The 20,561-nt window shown below is 38.0% G+C and overlaps 1 protein-coding gene across 1 annotated transcript in view; it reads left to right on the plus strand.

Annotated features, from left to right (window-relative positions):
• atp7a (ATPase copper transporting alpha) overlaps window positions 1-20,561 on the plus strand; it is a 30,923-nt gene that overhangs the window by 7,879 nt on the left and 2,483 nt on the right. Inside the window, exons 5-21 of the mRNA XM_056250282.1 lie at window positions 1,932-2,150; window positions 2,352-2,515; window positions 2,600-2,761; window positions 3,069-3,145; window positions 3,831-4,053; window positions 4,202-4,435; window positions 5,111-5,202; window positions 5,321-5,448; window positions 7,136-7,290; window positions 9,286-9,420; window positions 9,971-10,165; window positions 10,261-10,443; window positions 11,455-11,665; window positions 14,422-14,568; window positions 16,223-16,365; window positions 16,459-16,662; window positions 19,356-19,473. Of these exons, the coding sequence (XP_056106257.1) occupies window positions 1,932-2,150; window positions 2,352-2,515; window positions 2,600-2,761; window positions 3,069-3,145; window positions 3,831-4,053; window positions 4,202-4,435; window positions 5,111-5,202; window positions 5,321-5,448; window positions 7,136-7,290; window positions 9,286-9,420; window positions 9,971-10,165; window positions 10,261-10,443; window positions 11,455-11,665; window positions 14,422-14,568; window positions 16,223-16,365; window positions 16,459-16,662; window positions 19,356-19,473 (2,790 nt within the window). The remainder of the gene's footprint in view (window positions 1-1,931; window positions 2,151-2,351; window positions 2,516-2,599; window positions 2,762-3,068; window positions 3,146-3,830; window positions 4,054-4,201; window positions 4,436-5,110; window positions 5,203-5,320; window positions 5,449-7,135; window positions 7,291-9,285; window positions 9,421-9,970; window positions 10,166-10,260; window positions 10,444-11,454; window positions 11,666-14,421; window positions 14,569-16,222; window positions 16,366-16,458; window positions 16,663-19,355; window positions 19,474-20,561) is intronic.

Below are 20,561 nucleotides of genomic sequence, written 5' to 3' on the forward strand. Positions count from 1 at the left end.
AGTACACAACATGTTTACCATATTTGATACCATATTTGAGCCATGACTGCCACTGGTGCCCCCTCAAAAAAATAATAAAAAGGTGCAGAACATCTGGTGAATTTCATGTCCTGGTCATATTTCACCACACAGAACAAAAGCAATAAATTATGCTTTGCATTAAGACAGTGAAGTCTAATTTAGGGATTTTAAGGTTTTCTGGCATTGTGACTATTGTCATTACAGTGAAGCACATTTCCTTCCCATTTCTCAATACTGTCATGCGTCTGGATGTTTTATTTTTGGGTTTTGAGGGTTTGAGGGAGAATTTACAGAACTGCAAGTCATCATGAAAAAATCACATCTGCATAAATTAAAGGCAGTGCAGAAAATACTACCATAATGTGTAAATATGCTAATATATACAGTGCTGGTCAGAATTATTTGCCCCCCTGGTAAATATGATCAAAGATGCAGTAAAAATAAATCTGCATTGTTTATCCTTTCGATATTTTCTTTAAAGAAAAAGGAAGCAAAAATCTAACCTTTTATTGAAGTAAAAGAATTGAAAGTGGGGGGAAAATCACATTATGAAATAAATGTTTTTCTCCAAAACACATTGGGAACAATTATTTGCACCCTTTTATTAAATACTTTTTGAAACCTCCTTTTTTCCAATGTCTTCTCCTATAATGCCTGATGAGTTTAAAGAACACCCGAGAAGAGATCAGAGACTATTCCTCCATACAGAACCTCTCCAGATCCTTCAGATTCCCAGATCCATGTTGGCGCTTCTTCTCTTCAGTTCAGCCCACTCATCTTCTATAGGGTTCAGGTCAGAGACTGGGATGGCCATGGCAGAAGCTTCATTTTGTGCTCAGTGACCCATTTTTGTTTTGATTTTGATGTTTGTTTTTGGATCACTGTCCTGTTGGAAGATTCAAACATGGCCCGTTTCTAGCACAGGCTGTCAGGTTTTGATTTTTTATCTGTTGGTATTTGATCGAATTCCATGATGTATGTGTATCTGAACAAGATGTCCAGGACCTCTGGCAGAACATTAGGCCCAGAGCATTAAAGATACAGGAGAGTATTTCATTTTACACATGGGGTACTTTTTTTTTATCCCTGTGTGCACCAAACCCATCTTAAGTGTTTGCTGCCAAAAAGCTCTTTTTTTGTTTGTTTCATCTGTCCTCTTGTCAGGTGTTCTCCAAACTCATCAGGCATTATAGGAGAAGACTCAAAACTGTTATCTTGGAAAAAGGAGGTTGCAAAAAGTATTTAATAAAAGGGGGAAAATAATTGTTCCCAATGTGTTTTGGAGAAAAACATTTATTCCATAATGTGACCCACACCCCCCCCCCCCTAATAAAAAAAAATAGATTTTTGCTAATTTTTTAAATAAAATATCAAAAGGATAAACAATGCAGATTTATTTTTTACAGCCATCTTTGATCATATTTTCCAAGGGGGCAAATAATTCTGACCAGCACTGTATATATATATATATATATATATATATTAGCGTTTCAATAATAAGAATTTGGTAAGAATGCCACAATAGTTCTAATAGGCTTTTTGGTGAAAAAATATTTTTTTCTTTTTTTGATTTGGGGATGAAATATAAGCCACATATGTTCTTGACAGGTTTTTTTTGATTCACCCAACAACCATATTTAAACGTTTGTCTTGTTCTGTTAGCATTTGACTGTACTTTGCCCACTGTATAGTTTGACTTTGCCATAACTGTATATGATCACTGAGGGAATTCTTTACATTTAAGAAGGCAGGGCGATATCACACACGCACAGCATCTATATAACCAACTAAACTATTGGTTGTCTGATTACTTTTCAGCTATTGGTATTTTGTAGTTCTAGATGCATGTCCTAAATTGCCATTTCCACTGAAACCAGGTCACTTTTAACTTTGTCCTGCCATTTTTACAGAGACAAACTCATTGGTGCCTTCAATGGTTAAAAGCCCATCGCCACCGGCGCCGTCTGTCCGCAGTTTATCTCCAGTCTGGTCAACTGTGAAAGAGATTGAAGCAGAGAGTGATGCTGAGCCTTCAACAAACAAAATTTCCAAATGTTTTATCCAGATTGGAGGAATGACCTGTGCCTCCTGCGTGGCAAACATTGAGAGGAACCTCAAGAATGAGCTTGGTAATCCCTGATTTTTCCAAATCAAAATAATGCTAGATTATATTTACACACAGTGATGGTGTCTAAAATGTATCAAACCGAATCAGTATCTCGGTTACAAAATAAAAAGAGCAAATGTCAAATCAATTGGTAGATTGCTAGATATGCAAGGGCGTATATAAGTACGGTTGTAATTAATTTGCCATTGTCTTTCTTCCACAGGTGTACACTCCGTTTTGGTTGCACTGATGGCCAGTAAAGCCGAGGTTCGATACAGCTCCTCAATCATTGATCCTCCGAGAATAGCAGAGTTTATCCGAGAGCTCGGCTTCACTGCCACAGTCATGGAGAATTACGACGGCTCCGATGGAAGCCTGGAGCTTGTGGTGTGTTAGCAGGTCCTATTGTTGATTTTTGACCAATTTTTCTATCAACAAAAGTTTGTGGACAAGTGTGTCTCTTTTCAATAGGTCAGAGGGATGACATGCGCCTCCTGTGTTCACAAAATCGAGTCTAACTTGATGAAGCATAAGGGCATCCTTTATGCCTCAGTTGCCCTGGCAACTAATAAAGCCCACATCCAATATGACCCAGAAGTGACCGGCCCTCGGGATGTAATCCGATGGATCGAGGTGAATTCACATTCTTTTTCATGTGAATAAATATGTTCAGATGTATGTTAAGCTTTGTTCCAAAACCTAGTGAGCTGCCTACATAGACAGCATTTTAGTTTAGCAGTTTGCTAACAAAAACTCCACTGGAATCTGTGATAATTTTTACGTAAGGAGCACTGTTTTGAGTTGCCGTTCTGAATCAGTCACACAAGTTCAGTGTCCGTTTATTATGTTCAGGAACAGAGCTATAAATAATGTTGTAGGGAACTATGAAATCTGTTTTGTAGCGTGTTCTTACATGAACTTCCCTATTTTTGATGAACAGAACATGGGATTTACAGCCTCTCTAGTGAAGAAAGATCGTCCTGGAAGTCACTTGGATCACAGCCGGGAGATCCAACAGTAAGTAAATAAGGGAATAAGAGGAACACGTTTCTGGAATTAATCTGTTTTTAAAGAGCCCCTATTATGCTATTTTAAAGGTTCCTAATTTTATTTTGGAGGTGCCCTACAAGAAGTTTACATGCATCCCAGGTCAAAAAGCACTTTAATTTTATCATAATATACATTGCAGCATTACCTCGTTTCTCACAGTGTCTGAAACGGTTCGATAAATGATGTAAACCCCTCCTTCCCGAGACCCTACTCTGCTCTGATTGGTCGGATTGAAAACGGAGCGAAAAGCTAGCCGAGTCGAGGCGAGCCAAGGCGAGTCGAGTCGAGTCGAGCTGGTACTGGTAATGGAAAAGCGCCATTACTGACAGTTTGTTGTCAGAGACAGTTTAGAATCGGTTCTTTCTTTTGGGAGACAATAACTCTTTGATCTTTGAAACTTTGCAGACCTTTTATATTCACAAACAGCTACATAATAACACACTTCATGAAAGGTAATATCTGAAAAAGCATATAGGGGGCACTTTAAAACAGGATTACCTAAAATAAGAATTATGGAATTTCAACATGACCTTCTTTGCTGCTTTGAGTTTTTTTTGTTGTTGTTTCCTTAATGTCCATTACCTCGAAGTAACACGACTAATGTCTTTCTTTTGACCTGTATGCATAAGTTGGCTTTGCTGTTTTCTCCTAGGTGGAAAAGATCGTTTCTCATCAGTTTGTTTTTCTGTGTGCCTGTTATGGGCATGATGATCTATATGATGATCATGGATCACATGATGGAAATGTCCCACCACCATAACATCACAGCCGAGGACAGAGAGAAGTACCACTCCGCCATGTTCCTGGAGAAACAGCTTCTGCCAGGCCTCTCCATCATGAACCTGATCTCATTTCTCTTTTGTGTCCCTGTGCAGGTTGGTTAACTGCCAGTTTGACTTTTATCAATGTGCTGTGAGAGGAAAATGTCTCACTTTCTATATTTAAGTTCTTTGTCTACCTTAAATATGCAAATACTTTATGTACTGAATGGTAGATCTCCGTATCTGTTTTTTCTCTCTGCAGTTTATCGGTGGGCGGTATTTTTACTGTCAAGCCTACAAAGCTGTCAAGCACCGGACGGCCAATATGGATGTGCTGATTGTACTGGCAACAACGATCGCGTTCACATACTCTTTGGTGATTCTTCTGGTTGCCATGATAGAGAGGGCAAAGGTGAACCCCATCACCTTCTTCGATACTCCACCCATGCTGTTCGTTTTCATCTCGCTTGGCAGGTGGCTGGAGCAAATAGCAAAGGTGAACTAGCATTTCCAGCTACACAAGTTATTCATCTACCTGCTTGTAATATTATCTCTTAAAGTGCCCCTATTATGCCTTTTGGATATTACATTTCATGTAGTCTGTGAATGTAAAAAGTCTGCAAAGTTTCAAACCTCAAAGTGGATAAGTGGAGTTATTGTCTCCCAAAAGAAAGAACCGATTCTAAATTACCTGAAACAAGTTGCCAGGAATTCCAGTCTAACTTCCTGCTTGAAACTGTAGGTTTGTAACAAATTTACATAATGCCAGCCTTTGGTCTTCATTGGCTGCCTACAAACAATGTCTATTTTAACCCTCAAACACTGTAGTTGAAGCCCGAGGCCTGGAAGAGTTTAGTTTGTGTTGTCGACATGTCGAGAAGATGCTGTTTGGGCCGTCTGACCAATCAGAGCAGAGTAGGCTCCTGAAAAGAAGTGGTTCAGAGAGATTAAATCCTTTATCGAACAGTTTTAGACACTGAGAAAAGATGTGGCGCTGCAATCAATGTATATTTTGAGAAAATTAAAGTGTTTTTTGATCTTGGATGGAAGTAAACCTATTGTGGGAGACCTCCCAAACAAAATTAGGAACCTTCTAAATGGCATAATGGGGCACTTTAATTTCCTACATTGTTCTGCACTAATGTTGATGTGGTTTTGTCTTTAATCGCAGAGTAAGACTTCTGAGGCTCTGTCCAAGCTGATGTCTTTACAGGCGACAGAGGCCACTGTTGTTACTCTGAATGATGATATGTCTATGTTAAGGTTTGTGGGACTCCTGTGTTGTGTAGTTTGAATTTCCTTTCAACAGAAATTACAGCTGACTTTCTTCCACATATGACCTTGTGTTATCTCTCTCTCTCTCTCTCTCTCTCTCTCTCAGTGAGGAGCAGGTGGATGTTGAGCTGGTGCAGAGAGGAGATGTTGTGAAGGTTGTGCCTGGAGGGAAGTTTCCAGTGGATGGCCGAGTAATTGAAGGACACTCCATGGCAGACGAGTCTCTCATTACGGGTTCGACAGGACAATTTTCTCCTTACATATAAGTACAAACAAAGGAGGCAGGATAATTGTTGTGTTTTCCACATACAGTGACGTCCAAAAGTCTGGGGCCTCTAGTAAAAATAAATCTCTTTTGCATTTTGTGAAGTTTTTCACTCTAAATGATATCAGCAGCATAATGATTTTAATGAGAATTATTTGTTGAATGTGAAAATGTATGTGTATGTTGCCTTTCTACTTTAATGAGAACATCTCTAGAGCACTGGCATTAGAAAATTCGATGTTCATTTTATCTAGTATGATTTGAAAAGGAAGTGCAAGATTTTTGGAACAATGGAGGCAAGAACATCTGCCTTTTTCTACAAAATACTAGCCTGGGAAAACCCAGACAACTTCCGGCAAATTTAGATTTGCTCTGAAAGTTAGTCTGGCAAAGAGCTCATTGAAGCCCATTTCCAATCCGTCGAAATCGCGGCACCAATCAGAAGCGTTGGGGCGGGCTGTACACGATGACGACAGCGCTGGGATTTTGAAGCAGATTTTGTAGCCTACATTACAAAGATGGATGCCGCTGTCGAACATCACTCGTTCGAATCAGCTATCGCGTCTGTTTTAAGCGATTTGAACGTTTCCTTTTTGTTAAAAACCGAGCAAAGAACAACACTCGGGGGGGATGTTTCTCCACCGCTCTGCATACGTCATCTCCTTCACCGCTCTGATTGGTTTTAGGTCTATCCGCGACGTCCGTTGGTGACGCCCCTCTGGAAATGATTTGTCTATGACGCTTTGCCAGACCATAACTCAGTTACAACTGAGAATGCTCTGGTTTTAACCAGGCTAACAAAATAGCGTAATGTCAAAAATTTGCTTATTTGAAGAAATAATGTGTAGAACCTTAAAGGGATAGTTCACCTAAAAATTGAAATTCTGTCATTAATTACTCACCCTCACTTCGTTCTAAACCCGTAAGACTTTCGTTTATCTTTAGAACATAATTGAAGATATTTTTTAATGAAATCTTGAGAGATTTCTGTCCCACCATTGAAAGTCTATTCGCCCAAAACCCTGATGCTTCACGCATAAAGAGTTTGTAAAATAAATCAATATGAATGAATGGTTTAATCCTAGTCTTCTGAAGAAACACTATCACTTTATAGTATGAACAAATTTCATTCAAATTTGGTAAACGGAAGTTCAGACATGCTTGCTTGACTTGCGGTAACCAATGAGATTTATTATCGCGTCACGCAGCATGTTTGAGCTTCCGCAAGAACCAATGAGGTTTGCTAGATGAATGAAAGTCTTATGGGTTTGGAATGACATGCGGCTAAGTAAATGATGATAAAAATTAAATTTTTGAGTGAACTAACTCTAAATGTTTTTTACTCAATTTACGTCAACGTTATTTTGAATGCTTTGTTTTTCCGGTATTCAATACATTTTAAATCCCTGATTTTCAGTGTGCTCTCAGACATCTCAGTGGATAATTAAATTCCCATAGTTTTGAGCGAGTCAAGCCTTGATCAGGTCTAATGATCAGATTTGCATATGATGGTTTGCTCTTTTGACTTGGGCCAGTAAGTAACCACATAGCAATGCCCAAGCAATCCAGATATTTCAGTGTAATGTTTCTTCCCTTCATTTTCCAATTTGTGCAGTCACTGCACTGTGGTGGTCTAATGATGTGTGTCTTGTGTAGGTGAAGCCATGCCTGTCACTAAGAAGCCGGGGAGCACCGTTATCGCAGGCTCTATCAATCAGAACGGCTCTCTGCTGATCAAAGCCACTCATGTGGGCACCGACACCACCCTCTCTCAGATCGTCAAACTGGTGGAGGAAGCACAGACTTCAAAGGTGCGTCCGTCAGCTCGGCTTATGCTCTCATATCATGTCTTTTGATGATGATAACAGCTTCTGATTCCTCAGATTATCACAGATCAATGCGTCTTATTTTTGTTCCTTTATATTATCTATCTATATGTCTGTCTGTCTGTCCTGAGATAGTAGTTCTAATTATGTATTATTATAAAAAATGTATTTGTAAGTTAATGACAGTATCAGGATAATAAAAACATTAAAGGGGTCATGAACTGGCTTTTTAATTTTTTTTATATTGTTGTCTGAGGTCAACTTATGACGTTCGCTTGGTTTTTACATTCAAAAACATCAAAATGAATAAGTAATAGGCTATTTTCTACCCTAGTTTTGAGCCTAGCTCAAAAACGCTCGGTTTTTTTGGGCGTCTCGCATTGAAGACTTGGAAGTAAACGCCCACTGCTGTGAGTGGATAACAGTTTTGCATATTATAATGAGTTTAACGTGTAATGCGCGAATCGGTGGGCGGGGCTAAACCGGCCATGTTGAAGTAGGCGTTGATCTTCTTCTGCGGGGGTGGTGTTTTATCCTCTTTGTCGTCATAGTTCCCCACTTTGAAAAACGAGTCGTTTGCTGAGCCTGGTGTCAATAAAAGCTTTTATTGGACTAACAAGGACGTTTTCAGTTCTGAAACTTACAGGATATTCTTATAATATGATGACCTCTTAGATGTCAAAAGCTCAAGGAAAATTGGATTTCTCAGTTCATCACCCCTTTAAATACATATTTAATAATAATCAATACAAATAAATGAAATGTCTAATAATAAAAACAGTTTGGTGATTTAAAAAAAGGAAGAGAAAAATATACAATAATAGTTAAGTTCAGCAAAATTGTAACATTGTTAATAATAAGAAATGTTTCTTGAACAGGAAATCAGCATATTAGAATGATTTCTGAAGGATCATATGACACTGAAGACTGGAGTTCTCGTCACATCTTTTGCATACTCAAATTTGTTATTTTAATTTGTAGATGCATGACAAGCGTGCTCATAATAGAGAGCGATGCCGTCGCAACTGGTGTTTTCTGTGTGTTTTTAGACGCTACGTGAACGGCCCTTGATGGCCCAATGATGCTGAAAATTCAGTTTTGCCATCAGGAATAAATTACATTTGACAATATATTCAAATAGAACAGTTTAATTATAATGATATTTCGAAATATTATTTTTTTATCAATAAACGCAGCCTTGGTGAGAAGATAAGTCTTTCAAAATTATTTTAAAATCTTGCCAAACTTTTACTGTAGTGTATGTATTAATTTTGTGCTAATCCCTATTTTCCGGTATACACAGCCAGTCTAAAGTTTGGACATACTTTACTATTATTGTGGAAAAAATGTAACAATAATGCAGTCAAAAATATGAAATATCACAGATGGAAGTATAAATATTATTATTAGTAACCAAACTGTTACACAATTCAAAACTTTTTTTTTGGTACAAAACTAATTTCAAACATTTTAGCATAAGTTTTAAAGGGTTAGTTCACCCAAAAATGAAAATTCTGTCATTAATTATTTACCCTCATATCGTTCCAAACCTATAAGACATTCGTTCATCTTCTGAACACAAATGAAGATATTTTTAATAAAAAAATGGAGATTTCTGTCCCTCCATTGACAGCTACGCAACTACCACTTTCAAACCCCAGAAAGGTGTTAAATACATTATTAAGTAATCCATGTGACTCCAGTGGTTTAACCGAAATTGTAACCTCAACACGAGTGCTTTGTTTGCACAAAAAAAACACATAATTTACCACTTTATTTAAAAAATATTAATCTCCAACGTGCATTCACGTTACAACATCTGCTGTCAACACAAACGCCTACGTTATGATGCTCTCATGAATGTGTTTAATATCAAGAGAAACAAATTCATTGACATTTGACTGTTAGTGTGTTTTTTTTTTAATCCAGTATACTGCATCAGCTTTGGCCTATATAACCTTTTTTAAACTTTCCAATCAGGCTCCCATCCAGCAGTTTGCAGATAAGATCAGCGGCTACTTTGTCCCGTTCATCGTTGGGGTCTCCTTCCTGACTCTCGTAGTCTGGATTCTGATCGGCTTTGTGAACTTTCCACTCGTGGAAAAGTATTTCCCTGTGAGTGAAGCCCGTCTCTGTACATTCGTGTTCTTCTATGGTTCCTCAAATCCTTTCCTGAATGTCGTCATTTTAATTTTTAATTACATTTTTTCTCTGAAGTCCACTTATAATGTAAGCCAAGGTTTCTTTAGGTTTCAATAAGCTTTGTTTTGTGAATATTAGAGTGTGTTTACATGGTACGTTGAACTATTTGGTAACACTTTATTTTACATGTCTTACATGTACTTACCATAGTAATAACAGCAAATTTAGCATAATTACATGCAACTAACCCTCAACCAACCTAATCCTACCCTAACCCTATAGTAAGAACATGTAGTTGCTTAATTTTACTCAGTACTTAAATATATAATTACACCGTAACAATGACACCTTAAAACAGAGTGTAACCAACTTTTTTTTATTTCAGTAGAGCAAGAAAAATCCTGTTTTACGTGATGTGTCCCTTTTAAAATAGTCATACTGGAGGGTTCAGGTCATTTTAAACTAGGCCGGGTTTATACTTTCTCTTTGAACACATTGAAATGGTGAATGTCTCTCTCTGCAGGGTTATGATAAGAGCATCTCAGAGGCAGAGGCCGTCATCCGCTTTGCCTTCCAGGCCTCCATCACTGTCCTGTGCATCGCCTGCCCCTGCTCGCTGGGTCTCGCCACCCCCACAGCGGTAATGGTGGGAACGGGGGTGGGAGCCCAGAATGGGATCCTCATCAAGGGAGGAGAGCCGTTAGAGATGGCACACAAGGTCAGAGATGCTCCAGGCTAGAGATTTTAATGTTGTTGTGTAGCTAAAGTAGTTGCGGAAAAAATCATTTTTTAAAAATCTGTCTGCGCTTTTAGATTCAGTCTGTGGTGTTTGATAAAACCGGCACCATTACATATGGAGCTCCCAAAGTGGTCCAGGTGAAGATGCTGGCAGAAGGGAATCGGATGCCACACTCCAGGCTGTTGGCGATCATTGGCACCGCTGAGAATAACAGTGAACATCCGCTGGGTTCTGCCATCACCAAATATTGCAAACAGGTCCGTTTGACTTACTGGTGTGTTGTTTCTTTACTTACAATAGTCGTACAGCATCATTTACGAAAACAGAAAAGCCATGAATGCTTTTTTAAAACATTTTTTAAGAAAATCATATAGCTATGTATGTAAAACTATGACAAAGATAATTTTAATTTTCAAACTGTTGTCAAATGACATGAACCTTACTGTTAATGTTAAAATATTTTCTTTGTGCGGCTTTAAATAAGCTTTTTATTTAAATATTACAGTTCATTTTTAAGCCATAATTGTCATTACCGAAGTGTGTCTGCATTAGATGTGAAACATACCAAAAGTTTATATATATTGTAAGTTTATAAATATAAAAAAGTGAAGAAGTTATATATGCAAACCGATTTAGACTATCCTTGAAAAGGTCAGTCAGTAAGAGAAATTAATGCTTTAAGAAATTAATACTTTTTTTCAGCAAGAATGCATTAAATTGATCAAAAGTGACAGTAAAGACATGTTACGAGATATTTCTATTTCAAATAAATGCTGTTCTTTTGATATTTCTATTTAAAAAAAACTGAAAAAAATGTATCACAGTTTTCACAAAAATATGAAGCAGCACATCTGTTTTCAACATTGATAATAATAATGTTTCTTGAGCAGCAAATCATCATATTATAATGATTTCTGAAGGATCATGTCACACTGAAGACTAGAGTAATGGTGCTGAAAATTCAGCTTTGATCACAGGAATAAATTACATTTGACAATATATTCAAAAAACAAAACAAAAAAACAGTTCTTTTAAATTGTAATAATATGACATTTTGGTGTGCAGAAGAGACTTCCTTCAAAAACATTTAAAAATGTTACCAACCCCAAACACCTGCTCTCAGTGCCTTATTGTTCGGTAGCCTAACAGCTTGTTTTGGGGTAATTACATTGAGTATAAACGGTTCTCGTATTGATGCTCAAATGCTCCTCTGAATTGCACGAGTCTTTATTTGACATTTGAATTCACAATGGCTCTTCCGTGTTCAGGACTTGGGTACGGAGTCGCTTGGCACCTGTACAGATTTTCAAGCTGTGCCAGGTTGTGGGATCAGGTGTCTGGTCAGCAACACAGAGAACTTGCTGAAGAGAGAGGACAGTGACAGTGAGGAGAACCAGCGTAATGCTGTCCTGATTCAGATCAGCGATACCAGAGCCCACAGCGATGAACACCCGCTCATCATGGACCCACAGCCACTCGGTGAGTGTCACATGACAGTAGGGATGCTCATAATTAACTGGTTAACCATCAAACGACAGTAAGAATCAGTTCAAGGGTTTAAAAAGTAATGCAAGTAACTTTTCAAGACATTTTAAAACATTTGCTGCATGGATCAAAAATATGCTACACATATAAAATTGCATTTTTAAGAGAAAAAAAGCAGATAAGTCGCATTTTATTATTACATTCAGCAATAATGTAAAACACCGGTAAATAAAGCGAAATGTATACAAACACTATAAACATAGCTATAAGCTATTTTAGTTCCCCTCACTCCACAGCAAATCCTCTAAAATTAATAGTAACAGCAAGAATGGAAAATTGAAGTAGATATACTTACTGGCAAGCCAAAACGAATGAATTTAAAGCGCAACTGAAACAGAAACCGGCATTGGGCTCACGTAGACAACCTCACTCATTTGGCGCGAATTCAAATGTTTCTACATTCGCAATGTATTTGGATGCTAAACTATTATTTATTACGCAAACTAGGCTTTGAACTTCACTCACATCCCAATATCCCCGTGAAACATCATCCTTCACACGCGCAGAAATGTTCTCGGCAAACACCACGGTGAGCCGGTGGTCACGCCGAACACCAGATTGTACAGCGAACTATTAAAATTGAGCAGTGTCATTTTTTATATGTTTGGACTGTATTTTATTTTGATAATGAACAGGCTGCCATGTCAAGTTAGCAATGCTAGAACTGACATGTTGTGTGTGCGCGTGCGCGCATTTCCTTATAACTGGAAACAACTTAAAATACTCAGACATTTATGGTTATGCAGATAAGAGTAACGCCCGTTTCACACATACTCCGTGTGCAGTGCGTAATATGCGCTATAGTGCTTTCACATATGCTGCGTTTGCAGTGCGTAACTGATCCGCGGCTGTACCACAAACACATACTCACTATTTTTATTTCAAATCCAGAAGTTATGCAGCAACTTTTATTAAAAAAAAAGTTTTGTCAGCATTGCGATTCTCTTTGTACAGTACACATATACAAACTTGAATGGACGTATGCACATTTAAACACAAATTAAACAACATAGGCCTATAATTCCATGCATTACTTCTATATATATTAAGTTGCTTATGCAAGTGGTCAAATATTTAACCATGTACTTATATTAAAATCGCAAACATTTGAAATTAAAACTTAAAATTGACAAAAAAACAGCCGACTCTCCTGCCTTTTCTTTTGCATTTAAATTTTAATACAATAAATCTTGCATGTCACAAAGAACTTGTTTTTCCACCTCCACGAATGAGACGAGTGTCGTTCATTATGTCCTTGTTGAGGTAAATTGTCGTTTTCCTTGCTTAAAACCCCGGTCTTAAAGTAAAAAGATGAAAAGTAGGCCTAGAATTTAATTAAATACATTTATGGTGAGATTACTACATTGTATTGAATTAAATTCATTTATGATGAAATTACATTTTCAGGTCAATCTGTGTTCATTTTGACCACAAACCGTGCGCTGTCACTTTAATTCAGCGTTTGCAGCACAGCAAAAATAGACTCGGTACGGAAAAGATCTCTGCACTGCTGTATACGCACCGCAACTGGAACGGATCGACGGACTGCATCCGCGTGCGGTGTGAAAGCTCTAACCTGTTAACATGGGTACGAAAAAAAATACGCACTGCAAACGGAGTATGTGTGAAACGGGCGTGAGACATCTTTCAAAACAGTAAAGGGTTTATTTGTGTACACACAATAAAAACAAAACATTGTGCTTTTTCTAAAATAAAGAACACAAACAGGACTTTCTGACGCCTCAGTTTCCTTTCCGTGAACTTGTTTGTGGAGCGCGTCACAAAAATGAACCGAAACTCGGCATATACTACTTGTCTACTAAGTTTTCTTTCATTTTGTTAATCTATTAAATATTTAAGTGAAATATATTTCACATATAGGTCTATTTATTCCTTTTATATATAATTTATTAAATATATATTTTGTTTTTCACCGTTCACACAGAAGCGCTGCAGGTGTGTGATGTGACGATGTGGGAATCCTCATGTTCCGTTGTTCATGCTGATATTTGCGCATGTGAAAACGAATCCCTTGTGAAATAAATTTTGATATCTATAATGGGTCACAGACACTTATTCATTCTAATTTAATTTACGGTAATTCTAATTTAACATAATATTTTAGATTAACAGTTAATGAACGTCAGTTGTCTTCAGGAAAACCCCCCAGAAATGACCATCCCTACATGACAGCTTCTACAAGATCTACAAATGAAGCAGAAAGCTTTGTCAGCTTGTGAGAGCCCCTACTATGCTATTTAACAGGTTCCCAATTTTGTTTAGGAGGTCTCCTACAATAGTTTTACATTCATCCAAGATCAAAAAAATTTCTTATAATATACATTGCAGGCAGCACCACTTTTCTCACAGTGTCTGAAACGGTTGGATAAAGGATTCAGTCTCTCTAAACCCCTCCTTTCTGAGAGCCTACTCTACAGCTATATAACACAATACATGGAAGCTAATATCTGAAAAAGCATAATAGGGGCACTTTAAAGGAATTGTTCACCCAAAAATAAAAAAATGTCATTTACTCACCATCGTGTTACTAACCCAAACCTGTATGATGTTGTATGACATGGGATGTGGACTGAAGCTTTCAAGCTTCAAACGGACATATATAGAGTTTAATTACAAGAGTGTAATGCTTGGCTTTGAATGGTCTGGTAAAGGTATTTTGTCTGTTTCAGCTGTAGTACAGACGTCCTCGTACACGGTGCTGATCGGGAACAGAGAGTGGATGAGGAGGAACGCGCTGCAGGTGCGAGCGGATGTTGATGAAGCCATGATGGAGCATGAGAAGAGAGGACGCACTGCAGTGCTGGTGGCTGTGGACAGTGAGTGAGACCGGGTTATTTTTGTCCCTGGAACAGGCACATGCTGTAGTTTTCATAGGCTGTGACCTAATTTAAAGCAACACCGATGAACTTTTCCTCAGCGGTCGCCCTACAGGTTGGAAGCGGAATTGCTGTCGTAAATAATTTAGCCTACCGCAGCCTACGGTGGCACGCGCACGCACGCACATGGTCGCTGTTTATCCAGCACCGGCTTTGGAATCAACAATGGCCAGAGCCGGCTTCAGACTGCGCTCAGCAGGGGGGCATTTATTTTCAATGGGTGGGCACTAGGTATGGGGACTTTTTTTCGGATATCAGATATCCTATATTTATTATTGCTACTGCCTTTTCTGTTAGCTATTACCATGAAGTGATGCAACCCATACAATAAACACATAAACCATTACACATTGTTGCAAGACGTGCAACTCTTAAGAAATTTGATTAAATAAGGGTTGCCTATACAAAAAAATGGCAAGACCGACTCTGACCACAGCTTTATTATAAACAAAGCTAACGAATATGCACACCGTCTCTCACTGACAGGATATAGTTTAACTGCTATCTCACATCTTTATTCTGCTTTGCTCTAACATAAGCGTTTACAGTAGCCTACTATTAAAAAGCATCATGTAGTTATCTTTATCGTTAATCGACGTGGAAGGAGAAACTGTGGTTTTGAACCATTTTCTAATGTCCAATTTTGGAGCGTTTTCATCTGTTTGCTTTGTTTTGAATGCAGCCAGGAATCTCACGCCAACTGAAAGAGATTTCATTCATGTATTAACCTTAACGTGCGTGATTGGGGGGGCGGCAGGGGGGTTTCCTCACAGCGCCACACTGTGGTTTTATGTTGGCTTTATTATATTTTCAGCTAATGGGCAGTTTGTAGACATATATTTTTATTATTTCTCACTGAAATGTGAATTAAATTAAACTGATATTAGTTTGTAAATGATATCATAATTCAATTTGGGGGGGCATCAAATAAATTTGGGGGGGGGGTTGACTAGCTTTCGTGAGGCACACTCGCAAGGTCTCTCGCTCTCTCCCTCTCTGCCGTGCTCGCGCTATGTATGTTATGCGCGCAGTATGTTATGTCTCGCATGCGCGCTCTAGATTCCGGCAGATTTGAACTAATTTGCGGGCATCAGGGAGACGCTATAGACTTGGGATGTCTGCAATAGCCAGAGACAATTTGAGGAAGTGGTGGGGGAAGTGACGTATGCCGTAAAGCAGTCGAGTTTTGTAGTTCTTTTTGTGCTCGGGTTACTACCCGAAACCCGAAGTTACATAGTGCGAGTAAAAGCGATACAGACCACGTCAGGCTATGGCAGACGTGTCATTTAACCTATTGTAAGTCGATGTACCATCACAAGGGTCTTGGAAATATATTATGAAGGTTGATAAGTTCCATAGTGTTGCTTTAAAGGCTGTTAGTTGTTTTATGCCTTCCATTTACAACAGTAAATGTCAACACAAGAGAAACAAACGTTTGTTACGCCATTTAATGTGGTTTTTAAATTGGAATGGAGGTTAATTACTTGCATAAATGAATAACTGAATATAACTACATAATAAACAAGTAAAAGTAACCGTCAAATAGTGCTTTGTGTTTATTTTGAGGATGTGTGCTGTTCTGTTTTATTCTCAGATGAGCTTTGTGCCATGGTGGCCATAGCGGACACCGTGAAGCCTGAGGCTGAGCTGGCTGTCCGCACACTTACAGCAATGGGGCTGGAGGTCGTGCTGATGACTGGGGACAACAGCAAAACCGCTCGAGCTATCGCTGCCCAAGTAAAGGACACTTTCATATTCCCTTGAATAATAATTGTCCACATGCAGCAGTGAATTTTAGCAGCTGAGCTTGTGCTGTTTTCTTTGTTACAGGTGGGCATCAAGAAGGTGTTTGCGGAGGTCTTGCCATCTCACAAGGTGGCGAAAGTGAAGCAGCTCCAGCAGGCGGGAAAACGCGTGGCCATGGTGGGCGACGGAGTGAATGACTCCCCCGCACTGGCCATGGCAGACGTTGGCATTGCAATTGGCACGGGCACAGATGTTGCTATTGAGGCTGCCGACGTGGTGCTTATCAGGGTATGGACACTGTAATGGCCTGATTAGATGTTGACATTAACATGTTAAAAAAATTTTTATAACATTACATTGATAACACTTTACAATAAGTTTCATTAGTTAACTGCATTAGTTACATGAACTAATAATGAACTGCACTTATACAGCATTTATTCATCTTTGTTAATGTTAATTTCAACATTTACATGAACAAACAATGAACAGCTTTTTTTTTGTGATTAACAAATACAGGAATTGCTCATGTAATAAAACAGGGCTCAACATAAAAAAAAATCCCCACTGGCCCCCAGGGCCAGTAGTTCAGAGTTTTACTGGCCCCTTCTATATTTTTACTGGCCCTGAAAGAAATAGAAGGAAAAGCACTTTTCCATTAAACTGTATTTATTGTATACATTAGGATTAATTTTTCTTGTCCCCTCACAATGACAGTAAACTAATTATTACATTACATGAGTGATGAGTAATATTACATAGGCCTATTGTCACTTCAAAATGGTGAAATTAGACAAAAGTATATTAGTTTGCCTGATTATTTTTGTCATTCGTTTAACATTTATGACCTAAACTGTCAATGAAGAAAAAATGAAGAACGCGGTAAATCTGATTATAACAAGACTGAAGCGAACACAAATTTGTGTAGCTTACACTTAATCACACATTTTTAGGGGGGCTAGGCAGAAGTTTAGGGGGGAATTTGATTACACTTTAGATAGCCCGTCGGCAGGCCGGTTATGCATTTTGATCAGCTTTTGTTGGAAATTTCCGCCAAACGAAACAGTACATGCCCTCATCGCCTTTCTCCACCCAGGTGTACTGTGTTTTCCATGACACTAGGAATTAGGACTGGGCGATATGGCCAAAAAAAATCAAATCTTGGTATTTTTTGGTTAAATGGCTATATACGATATATATCTCGGTACTTTCTACGTTTTTCTATTTGGATAAAGAAAATCTGTATTTATTTTAAAAAAACAATATTTCACATCCTGCTCAATGATATCCAAACAATATTGATATTGAAGGATATGGAAACAAATATAGGGAATGTAATGTAGGCTATGCAATATATTATGTGCAAAAAGGTTGTTAAAATCATATTACATTCTAACATTGTAAAATTACAATCTAAAAGCAAAAATAATGCTTTTGTTTTTAAAATGACTAAAGGCTAAACTAAAAATGAAAATAAAAACAAAAGCACAAACTAATTATATTAGCCTGCATTTGATTACCCCATTATAGCCTAATGCTCACTTTCATAAAAACATACTTGTAGGTTTAAAATTCCACATATGGCACATTTATTGTCTCCAACAACAAATATTTTAGCAATATGTATCTTTTAGTCAGAATTATTGCGCTACTCTTCTATTGTGCTCGTCTGTTTGGCGCGCGTGCTCGCGGCGGCGCTCATTCACGGGAGCTTGAATATTAGCGGAGATTCACTTGCAGAAGCTCGTCCTCTCCTGACAGTGAAATGGACATATTTGTTTGACTTTCTAACATTTACAGATGGAGAATATACCTGTGAAATGTAAGTTAAGCACTGAGGAAAGCACCACGTCTCAAACGCATTAAACAGTGCAAGTTTTTATCTCTCAGTCAGCAACAGTAACGTTAGCCTATCTGTCAGAGCATACTTTAAAGCTACTTTAAACTTGTTAACTATATCTTACCAGTAAGCTTGTGTCATGTTTAGGACAAATTGTACTATGTTCTTTCACTGCAGGAGCTCACACTGCGTACTCCGCTATTTTTCAGATGTGCTCGTATCAAACTACTGTATCGAAACGGTATTGCCTCATTCCATATCGTTTAAAAAAAATCGATATACTGTAGCCTACAAACTCGATTTACCGCCCAGCCCTACTAGGAATGTCCTCTTTCTCGTATCAGCCTCATAGTTCTTTGACATTTTAACACGTTATAAATAACCTGAAGTAACATTGACACTCTTCGCGCCACTGTATATATGACGTTTGCTGTTTGTTTTGCTGGTGGCCAGTCACTGGCCCGCGCGGGCCAGTGACTGGCCAATCAACTAGCCCGACATACTCTTTTACTGGCCCCGGGCCATCCGCGCTCACCTTATCACAACTTATAGCTCGTTTACATCTCACCAGCGCACTTGGATCGGCGTTCGTAGATCGACTGGTAAAGACTGTATTTCAAAGATGGCTTCTGCCTGTATACGCGAAGTTGACTGTATGTTTAAAATATCTTCTTATTAAACTGTCTGGACACTGACAAAGTTCTCAACGCTTCGGTTTGAAGGTAGGGACCCTCATTATGCTACCGTGCTAGTGTGGGTCTATTTTCAGCCTTGTTATGTTAGTGGTATTAACAAGCGATTTTTATTTGTCATTACACTATGCCCAATATACTAGCGTTATACTAGCTTTATAGGCTAAACTGTTTTTAGAGATAAAACTATTTACATTCGATAATCATGAAAACAAATCTCAGATAACGGTTGACTAGGTAACAATGTGTAATTAGACCAAAGGTTCATTTTGCGCCGGAGTTCTCCTTTAACTAATGTTTACTAATGAACCTTATTGTAAAGTGTTAACATTATATTGTTTGTTACCTATATTGCTCAGATGAGCATAACATCTTGGTTGGCCCTGGATTTGTGTGCATTCAACTGAAAGCTTTGTGATTCATTTTGGCAAATCTTTGTTTTTAAACAGAATGATCTTCTTGATGTCGTTGCGAGTATCGACCTTTCTAAGAAGACTGTAAAACGAATCAGAATCAACTTTGTATTTGCACTAATCTACAATCTTGTGGGGATTCCCATTGCTGCAGGTAAGAGCAACTAAACCAAACAAGACTACTAGATAAAACAAGTATTTCGGTATTGTTGGCACTTTCCTCAAATAGGTTACAAAATAGGGCCTGAGACGCTCATAAATCAAGTCAGCAAATGGTGTGAGAATTTTGTTTTAGCATTTTCTGTTAATCTTCAGAAAATGTTGATTGTGTTGAACTAAATTAAACGATTAAATAAGCTATTTTTGTTTTACGCTACTGTTCAAAAGTTTGGGGTCGGTAAGATTTTAAAAGAATTATCTTCTGCTCACCAAGTCTGTATTTATTTGATAAAAAAATACAGTAAAAACAGTAATATGTGAAATATTATTATAAATGTTTTCTATTTGAATTTTGTTTTTAAATGTAATTTATTCCTGTGATCAAAGCTGAATATTCAGCATCATTCTTCAGTGTCACATGATCCTTCAGAAATCATTCTAATATGATGATTTGATGCTCAAGAAGCATTTCTGATTATTATCATCAATGTGGAAAACACTTGTGCTGCTGCTTTTGCATCGTGTGTGGAAACGATTCTTTGATGAATAGAATTATTTGAAATAGAAATCTTTTGTAACATTATACTGTATGCCTATACTGTCACCTTTGATCAAATTTTCTTGCGAATAAAAGTATTAATTCCTTTCTTTAAAAATAAAATACAATTTTACTGACCACAAACTTTTTGAACAGTAGCATAGCTGAGATTTAACCCACCACCCCCCAACCCAAGTTAGCACAATTTGGGGCATGTTTAATTTTCCTGCAGTGAACAATATTGTACAAGTGTTAGTTTGTAGACATTCGATGTGTTTAAAACTAGCTACTTTTCATTGTAGGTAAATATTATGTTAGATAATAGTTAATCAAACATACTAAGTAGGTCTCACAAAAAAGGAAAAGCCTTTGAAAAATGTCCTGAATGTTCTTCGCGGTGAAGGTCTATGGGCGGGTAAATGTATGGACTTTTTGTATCTAATGGACAAAATAAGCTTGCACAATTTACATAAGAACGCGCCTGGAGACGGCGGAAAAATATACATAGAGCATCAGCTTATGTTTCTGGTCTGACAGCCGCAAGA

Source organism: Rhinichthys klamathensis, unplaced genomic scaffold (genome assembly GCF_029890125.1).
Source record: "Rhinichthys klamathensis goyatoka isolate OS25496 unplaced genomic scaffold, OSU_Roscu_1.1 h1tg000068l_1, whole genome shotgun sequence".
Classification (NCBI taxonomy): domain Eukaryota; kingdom Metazoa; phylum Chordata; class Actinopteri; order Cypriniformes; family Leuciscidae; genus Rhinichthys; species Rhinichthys klamathensis.